Consider the following 9,689-nt stretch of genomic DNA (forward strand, 5'->3'; position numbering starts at 1 on the left):
AAAATTATATTTTTTTTAGGATTAGGTAAAATTTATAATGTATTTTGTGTAGTCGTCCTGCGTTTTTTACAGCCTGTTAATGTTCAGCTCTTACCAGATTTGGACTCCCAAGTTCCTATAAAGTTATACAAGGAAGGTTAGGGCATTTTGAACAGATTTTTTTGAAATCTTAAAACCAAAATCTAAACTCTAGTGTTTTAGTGAAGTCCTTATCAATTTGGTATACAAAACTGTACCTATGAGATCATCGCTTCTCAAAAGTAAATTTGTCAGTCATTGTGACCAGTAAGTCAGCCCATCCTTTTCATCAGCAGATAATAGTTTATAGCTTTCATAAATCAATTCTTAATGAACTGTATCAAACTTTTACTAAAAAAAAAAAAATGTTAGCATGTAGTTAAACTCATTCTTTCTAAAAGCTGTTTGATGTAAATCCATTTCAAAATTAATCTGGAGCATCATTCATGTTTCTGAAGTGATGTGAAAGCTGGACACTCCAACAGATTGGAGTATTGTAATGGTAAATATGTACCTGTTGATAAGTGGCAGCAGATTTAGTGTTGAATGCCATATTTAGTTGTGTGTTAGCTATTACTGAGAATTAGAGTTTTCTTGGAATATAATAAACAGTGAAGAACTTCAGTTGAAACTTCAGGTTTCTGTTACTTAGGTCTGTTTCCTCATGTTGCAAACAAGTTTTAGTCCCTTACTTTCACAGATTTTTTCTATTAAATACAAACTGCTTATTGTTACATTAAAAGCCCTTCTAAACACGCCTTCTGTCTCAGCATGTTGCTTGCCATTCATTTCCAGGAGGTTCTGAACAAAAAATGTTAAGAAATATAAAGGAAAGTCTTGGTCTTCATTGTGGAATTCCTGCATTTGCTAATGTGCCCTTGTTTATTATGTTTGATCACCTCTGTGTTGGGGACAAATGTATTTTTGTAAATCACGGGCTATTCTTGATTATTAACGGAAAAGCTGATGAAATATAGCCAAGATTATCTTCAATGTCACCTGTAAGAAAAGTTATTTTTAAAAAGTCATGGTTTCCATACAGAACCTTAAAGTAAATCTTATCTTGTCTGGTCTCAAATAACAACTGCTCAGGAAACAGGTTTTTTCCTGGTTTTGGTGGAGGCTTCTATATTTTTGTTCACAGCTTATGCTAAAATCTCAACCAATCATCTAGTCTCAAACAGTGGAGACAAGCCAGAGTGTTCTGCTATGGCAGCAACGGAATAGTCAAGGTCATCTGCTAGAATATTGCTTTCCTCTTCTCTGAACGCTGCAGAACAGTAACTTTGACATAAGATGTTATCACAGTATATGTCCTTGACACTGTTCTCCTTGTGGCAGGGAAGCTGGTGTGCTCTGTCAGTAAAGTAAGCTCAGTAATACAGCCATAGAGGGTTATGTATTGACAGTCAGAAATACAGCTCTTCTTAGTGAATCAGAAGAGCATGCATTGCTATGTAATTCTGCAGCTCAGCTGTTGTTTACAGTTCGGTAGCTATGTATAACTAGTACAGCCAGATGAGTCTTAGGGAGTAATGCATATTTAAAACAAATGTATGCCATTAGGTTAACGTAATATTCTTTCTTCAACCCTTTAGCTTACTAATTTGTAAAAACACTACATGTTGCATGTTCACAGTGCAAATCTTTGACCTGATTTTTAAATGCAAAGAGACTGTTATGTTGTGCTTGACTGCCCTCCTCAAGATATGTCTTTTCGATCTATATTTGTGTGATTTCTAGGTTTCTTTATTCAGATGAAGTTCAAATTGGCCCAGAAACAGTCATGACTACTTTATACACCGCTAAAAAGTATGCAGTCCCAGCCCTAGAAGCACATTGTGTGGATTTTCTAACGAAGCATCTGCGAGCAGATAATGCCTTTATGCTGCTTACTCAAGTAGGTAAATTTAACCTTAGTTTTGATTTACTAGGAAAATCAGTATTTGGAGGGAAATTACTAAATATTACTTCACAGTGAGTTTGCTAATGCGTAGTCTAATTTATGTACAAAAAAGTCTTGTTGCTCTGTTTGCATTTTTACACACTGGGCTGTGGAGGAAAGGCTTTTCTTTTTATGCAATGGACTGGGACATTTCAGATGGACCCAGTTTATTCTACAGTGTACTTGTGTGTATCTGTTCATCCTTTTTTATTAAGGCTGTGCTTCAGTTTACTATAGTGGATTTGATGTGTACTTTTTTTTAGTTATATTGTCAAAACTAAAACGTAAGCAGGAAGGAAAACTTGCATGTGGTGATTTCTCCTTAATTATATACTGCTTTGAGAATTTAAGTGCTCTTTAAGGTATAAACACAAAGAGTACTTAGACAAATCAACCCATCTTAATTTAGATCTATGCTAGAGAAAAATGTTTGCTTTTTAAGATTAGTGGTTTGTCAACTTTATGCTTGAGATGTATTTCTTTACCTTTTTAGGCTCGTTTATTTGATGAACCTCAGCTTGCTAGTCTTTGCCTTGACACAATAGACAAAAGCACTATGGATGCAATAAGTGCAGAAGGCTTTACTGATATTGATATAGGTGAGTTACTTTGTGTGTCCTAAGCATTAAACTCCTAAGGAAATTGTAAGGTGCAAGACGACTTTGTTACGGTAACGCAGGATAGTTGCCCTCTCCCATATGAGTATGTGGAGTCCCACGCACATCTTATCTACTTGTCACGGTAGCCTGGGGTAGTTCGTTTCCCCCCTCATCTGCACCCACATTTGCACAGGCACCAACACAACAGCCAGCTGCAGATCTCAAAATTCGGATAACAGCACCTGCATTACATCAGGGAGTTTGCCAATAAGCAAAACAGGATATTGCATATGTATGATATGTTAATCAGTGCAAGTTTTATTACCCACACCTGCAGTGCTTTCCTTTGAGCTTCACTCCTGGGCAGGGTTCCATTGCGTTGGGTCCCCATTTGATTAGTGTCGGTGTCACAGGCTCCCAGTGTGGTAACACTATGCTTTCATTAAAGCCAAAGCTTTCACTTGCTGAGTGTTGTGCCTCGTCCCTGAGGGATCCACACACACTTTTCATGCATAACAGGAATCGTACTGTTCTGTTGCCACATGGTACTTCTCTATTCAGAGTTGCACAGATCAGGTACAATTAATGAAATCTGTTTGGGGGGAAAAAAAAAACAAACAACCAAACCGAAACTGCTGATTTCTATGTTTTATCTTTCATGAAAAAATAGCAGTTGTAAATTTGGTTAATTGATTTCATTGTTACTATATGTGTCTAAGATTTTACTCCAATTCAGCTAGATTGTGTGAAAAACTCAGACTGAAGGAACATATTCCAGCTGCTTAAAGAAATTGTAAAGTCATTATTAACCCATGTTCAGTGGAATTTGTACCTGGACTGTGAGGGTTCATCTCTACTCTAGATAAGCCTCAATCTCTTTTGACTTTGATATTTTCTATGACTGCAAATATACCTTGCTGAAATTCAGGGCATATAAAAATTCCCAAAGAAGACAGAAGATTCAGAATATGAAAATACGTTTTTTTCAGGCTTGTGTTCTGTGATAAACTGAGAATTTTTGCATACCTGTTATTCATAAAATGTCATAACAAGTAAGAAATGCAGGGAAACTTGTTTTTGTAAAACACATGATAGTACCTTGCTTCACATCCTATGTTCCACCCTCAAGCTTTGTGGGTGGCAAATACGTCAATGTTTAAGATCACTTTCATGCATCTCTAAACTGGTTTTGTGTGCACTGCTGCTGCTTGTGTCTGTAGTTGATCCAGATTGGCAGGTGGCCACTCAGATGAGAATACAGCAATGTCATCATGAATAACTTCATTATTTAGTAGTGTGCATTCACTGCTTGGTCACTTTCAGTTTTGATCTTGCCCTGTCCATGGAAAGTCTTTTAAGACATTGGTTGTCACTGTATAGGTTATATATAGTATATACACCATGGGGAGATTTCTTTATACATAGATAAGTTGTCTTGTCTTTGATGTCTTAATAGGAATATTCTTAGTGCTTACTTAACATTTTAAGCGTACTTAATATGTAGCACTGTTAATCGTTTGGATGAAAACAAATCTAAAACTGTTAACTTTTTTTTCTTCAGACACATTATGTGCAGTTCTAGAAAGAGATACCCTTAGTATTCGAGAAAGTAGACTCTTTGGAGCTGTTGTTCGCTGGGCAGAAGCGGAATGTCAAAGACAACAACTACCTGTGACATTTGGAAACAAACAGAAAGTCCTTGGAAGAGCTCTTTCTTTAATCCGTTTTCCATTAATGACTATTGAAGAGTTTGCAGCAGGTGAGTTTTGGGATTCTTTGTCGTACTGTTAGACCATATCTCTGCACTGTTCACCTGTGACTGTTTAAATGTTTAACACTATTCTGTTATTAATATTGTACTAATAAAAGTTGTGATGCACAAATAAAAGCAAAAACATTCTGCAGAATATGCAGATGGCCATTGGAAAATACTATTGTCATCTTCAGTTTGGAAATATGTGTGGTTTAAGTACAACAGTTGGAGTAATTCTTTGAGTCATCGTAGAAGTTTTTTCTTTTCACAGGCCCTGCTCAGTCTGGAATCTTGTCAGATCGGGAAGTAGTAAATCTCTTTCTGCATTTTACTGTCAATCCTAAACCTAAAGTAGATTATATTGACCGACCAAGATGTTGCCTTAGAGGAAAAGAATGCAGCATTAACAGGTTCCAGCAAGTGGAGAGTCGCTGGGGCTACAGTGGAACAAGTGATCGGATTAGGTACGGTTTTTGAAACTGTTTGGAGGACAGACAGGGAAGTGTGGGAAGAAAGGGAACATATGCCAAAAAGTCAAAGTTGAGTAATAAGATACAGTAACAAACACAGTGGTTCTGTTTGGGCACGTTTGATCTTTTCCTTTATTTTAAAATAACTTAGGCTGTTGTGCACATAAAATAAAAAGTAGCAAAGAACAAAGTTCAGGAGGATTGGGTGTGTTCTAGAGTGATTGGGTGTTAGCTGCATATTCCTTTTAAAATACCAAGTCTTGGTCTGTTTTCATTTTGGAGATACTCAAAAGAATCTAGTTACTTTTGTTTAGTGATACTGAATATCTTGGAGGATTAGCAAAGCTTTGAGCTATAAAGCTGATACCTTACAAAGCATTTTTCTTAATCTAAATAGAAAGTGTTATTGAAAGAAAAATTAATGTAATGTAATTTTCGGTTTACTTCCCTACTGTTCAGTGGGAGGCTCTTTCCAATTTGACTGGGAATAAGGTAACACACCCGTCACAGTTGTTTAAATTCCTTTCTTGGTTTGTGTCTTACTAGGTTCACAGTTAATAGAAGAATTTCCATAGTGGGATTTGGATTATATGGATCTATTCATGGACCCACAGACTATCAAGTTAATATACAGGTACACTATATTCTATTTAAATAAGCTTATGCAGAAACTACACTTGATGTACTTGCAAAAGGTTTGGTCTATATTTAAATGGAATAGGAGCAGTCTGATAGGCCAGGAATCTAACCTGTGTTTTGTCCCCAACAGTGGTCATAAGCAGATGACTAGGGAAAAGTAAGAACGGTATGAAACTCTTCTCCCTTTCTGCTATATTCTTCTGTCTTTCAATCGTTTTCAGTGTAGGTGTTCCCTGAGACCGATTTGGTTTCTCTATTTAGTGGCTCATGGTGAATCTTTCTTCAGGATACTTGTCTGGCCTAACCTTGAACTCCTGCAAGCTTTCTGCAGAGGAATTTCATATCTTTGTAATCTGTTCAATTGTGCACAAAGTCTGTTCTTTAATAAAGTTTCTAATAATTCAGGAAAGAGATCTTGGATTTGTCATCAACAGATCTCTGAAATCAGTGACACAACATGTAGTGACTGCTAAAAAAGCCCGTTGCGTCATCAGGATGATACTGAAAACAAGATAAAAGGTGACATTATGTTGCTGTATGAAAGCCAGGTATGCCCACATCTTGAGTATTGTGTGCAGCTCCCAATCTCACAGGAGAATTAGATTAGTATTCCATGTCTGGCACAGTTTTACTCTGTACTGTGTATTTCCTAACCTGGTACTATCGAATCCCATTGATTTATTAGGTGTGTGGGAAATTTTGTGCAAGAAAGAATGTGACTTCATTTAGGGACAGTAGTTCCACTGTCCCTACCTTATTTCATTGATTTCTAGCATGTGCTGGAACTGCTGTCTCAGTTCATTTCTGGGCATCCTATTTAAATGACAGTTTATTTATCTTCTGTTTCCTATTTGATGATTACTATTCTCTGACCGTCCTGTACTTAAGGATAGGAATTTTGTCTGTCTCTTAAGAAAAAAACGTTGTGTCTTTCCTCTTACGGTATTACAAAGAGAATGTATCTGGAATGAGGTTTTGAAGGAATTTGTTGGCTTTTCTACATTCCTCAGTTTAAAAGCACACTTGCAAATTCCTCGATTTGAAGTGCTGTCAGTTTGGTTTTCTCAAACTATACATCTACGTAAATGAGTAGCACAGAGAGAACAAAAGAGTTGGTACTGAGGACCTTAGCAGCTATACTATACATATTGGGGGATTTTTACTTTGCATTAACTCTTGTTTGATCCTTTTGGATAAATTCCTTTTAGCAGATTAGAACATTTGGTGTGCTCCCTCAGCATGTTTGCTGGATTTATTTAATCTGAAAAGAATTTAGTTCTTGCAAGATAAACAAAACCATATTAAATGGGAATGATCAAGAGATTCCCTTGAAAAACATGCACCTTCATGGTTCAGATGAAGGCCATCCATCTTATACAGGTTCTCTTTATTCTGAAAGTATCCTCAGTTCCTAATGAATCTGAAACTTTCTTGTCACAATCTTTTCAGACAAGTATTTAAGTCCTGTGTCTCTACCTTCCTTTTTCGACCTGGGTCAGTACTAGCAGAGCTTCAGAGAGTTAAACATTTAATACTTGTCTTAAAATAGCAATAATGTATATTGCAAATACATCTTTTATGTGAAAGGGGCTTACGACTTCAGCATTACAGTTGTTAATATTTCTATTGATTGTGGCTGGGGGAAAAAAAATAGGGCACATTTTTCCTAGAATAGGGCCTCATCTCATTTGTGCAATTTTAAAAATTATATGGCAATTTAATAATAAAATATTAAAATTGGTAGGATTCTTGTTAGTGCAGTAATCATGGGAAGTGTTCAAGTTAGCTCTGATATCCAGCTTCTGCAAGGAAGGATTGCTCTCCAAAATGAAAAGTGAAGTATCTGCTATTACTATATCCTTAGCTAGTGATTCCTGTTCGCCACTAAAATTGAAGGCAAAATAAATATGTGGTCTGAGTGTATAAATAAATTTTCAAGTTACTCTAAAGCTCTGATATCCAGCTTCTGCAAGGTGTTCAGCAGTACGGATTAGGATTGCTCTCCAAAATGAAAAGTGAAGTATCTGCTATTACTATATCCTTAGCTAGTGATTCCTGTTCGCCACTAAAATTGAAGGCAAAATAAATATGTGGTCTGAGTGTATAAATAAATTATATAAAACATAGCAGCGCAAGTTCCTGTTTTCTTTTAAGAAAGTATCATTGACTGCTTATGTTATCTGTAAAAACTTAGTTTCTAAATCAGTCACAGCCAGTGAACGTGCTTCCCTCATGTGGGCTGTGTAGGTGTACAAAGATCGGCAAATCTAAGTACGGGATTTTAGGTAGCATATGAAGGTCAGAAGCTGAAAGTCGAAGAGCTATTCTTCATCTCCCAAGCCATCATTCACCACACTGTTGGGTCAGCCGTAATACCGTCGGGAAATCACACCTGCCCTCCAGTTCTGAGATTGCACTACCCTTGCAATTAAACTGGGTGGAGTACATGAGTGTTTGCTTGTAATATTCTAATATGCATACAGTAAGAATCTTTCTCAGGCTTGTAAACCTAAAAATGTTTTCATGTTTTTATACAGATAATTGATTATGAGAAGAATCAAACACTAGGACAAAACGATACTGGATTTAGTTGTGATGGAACAGCCAGTACGTTCAGAGTTATGTTCAAAGAACCTATAGAGATTTTGCCAACAGTTTGCTACACAGCTTGTGCAACATTGAAAGTAAGAATCCCTAATAGTAGAGAAGAGAATGTTATTTTGATGCAAGAGTTGTTCTTTTATTTGTATTCTGATTGGAAAGTGTAGTCTCTAGGTTTTGAATTTATTTTAGTTTAGTGCTAAAGAAGGCTGTGGTTAAACTCTGCAGTAACTTTAAGAGTCCTACCTCTCTTCTGTCCCACAGCACAGAATTGATAGCTAGGTCTTTAGTGCTGTCTCACTTTCTGTCTCAATGTAAGTTAGAATGAGTCCTAATGGAAGTCGTTGGTTCTGTGTGGGCAGAAACACTATCTAGAATATTTAATCTGGCAGCTCTCTAATGCAATTTGATTTCTTCTATCAAGGATATTCTAACCACTAGCTAGAGTCAAGAAAACAGAAAGTTTTTGTTTTAATCACTTTTTAAATACTAGAGCTGAAATATAGGAAAGAATTATTTGTTCTAGGAACGTCTCTCCTTAATGTTATGGACAAATTTATTTATTCAGTGTTCTCTCAAAAATCTTTTAATATTCTTTTAAATATAATTCCCTATGCAGAAATCAGAGTTGAGTGAGTTGGAAAAAAAATACTGCACATTAAAAGAAGCTGAAGCAGCAGAGAACTAAGTGAGAATATAGGCAGCCTGTATGACAAGAAGAAATTCTAGAAAATATTTATTCATTACAAGTTGGATAAAATCAAGTGGTTTAAGTCTGCTGTCAGATTAACTTTTTTTGTTATTTATATATAGAGCATTTGCTTCTGTTGTCTGTGATTTTGTACATAAATCATATGATGTGGGTACAGAAATTTTATACTATTAAAGTAACGTAGGGCAGTAGTGTTTTAACTTTTTATGGGTCTTGCTGCACATTTCCATTCAGTTGCTAATCTCTTCTTATGTTTTCAGGGTCCCGATTCCCACTATGGAACAAAAGGTTTGAAGAAAGTGATCCACGAATCTCCTACTGCTAGCAAAACATGCTTTGTCTTTTATAGTTCACCAGGTAACAACAACGGTACATCAATAGAAGATGGACAGATACCAGAAATAATATTTTATACATAATTTCCCATGATCATCTCAAATGTGTCTGGGTCAGTGGACTTCAGGTCACTATCGGCGGCTGTTAAAAAATTCTATGAAATTACATGAATGTGTAAAAACAAAACTAACTTGTTTGAGAGGTACCAGAAAAGCTGTTTTCTCTGCATTGTTATTTGCAGAATGTGATTTAGCTTTTCCTCTTAACAAAATGTCAAGTGGAATAAGTACTCTGTATATTGAAAAGATTGTTTTAAATAGTCTCTGGCGTTTAGTTGCATTGTATTTTCACCCTCTCTCATGTAGCAAAATTCATTTTTTTGAACTGGAAAATCCTTACTTATGATGAACTTCTTGTGTACGTTTTCCCCAACCTGTCCTAAAAAGACAGTAAAGCTGCTGCTGTATTCCCAGCTTACACTTCTTTCCATAATGACCTTGGAAGGACCCTATGGGCATGGATTGCTACTATATTTGTTTTTAAGTGCATCAGCAAAGCTGGATTCCTGTTGCTATCATCTTGACTTTTTGGATGAGCCGTGGAGAGTTTATGGACT

At 36.2% G+C, this 9,689-nt stretch overlaps 1 protein-coding gene across 1 annotated transcript; it reads left to right on the forward strand.

The window, feature by feature from the left end:
- Positions 1 to 1,768: 1,768 nt before the first annotated feature.
- On the forward strand, positions 1,769 to 9,465 carry LOC104459038 (BTB/POZ domain-containing protein 1). Its single transcript, XM_010085706.1, has 7 exons — positions 1,769 to 1,918; positions 2,457 to 2,562; positions 4,124 to 4,321; positions 4,587 to 4,779; positions 5,332 to 5,419; positions 7,962 to 8,108; positions 8,998 to 9,465. The coding sequence occupies exons 1-7, from the start codon at positions 1,805 to 1,807 to the stop codon at positions 9,154 to 9,156; spliced, it is 1,005 nt and encodes a 334-aa protein (XP_010084008.1). The 5' UTR covers positions 1,769 to 1,804; the 3' UTR covers positions 9,157 to 9,465.
- Positions 9,466 to 9,689: the final 224 nt, after the last annotated feature.

The sequence above is a fragment of the Pterocles gutturalis genome, unplaced genomic scaffold (assembly GCF_000699245.1).
Source record: "Pterocles gutturalis isolate BGI_N339 unplaced genomic scaffold, ASM69924v1 scaffold20240, whole genome shotgun sequence".
Taxonomy (NCBI): Eukaryota; Metazoa; Chordata; class Aves; order Pterocliformes; family Pteroclidae; genus Pterocles; species Pterocles gutturalis.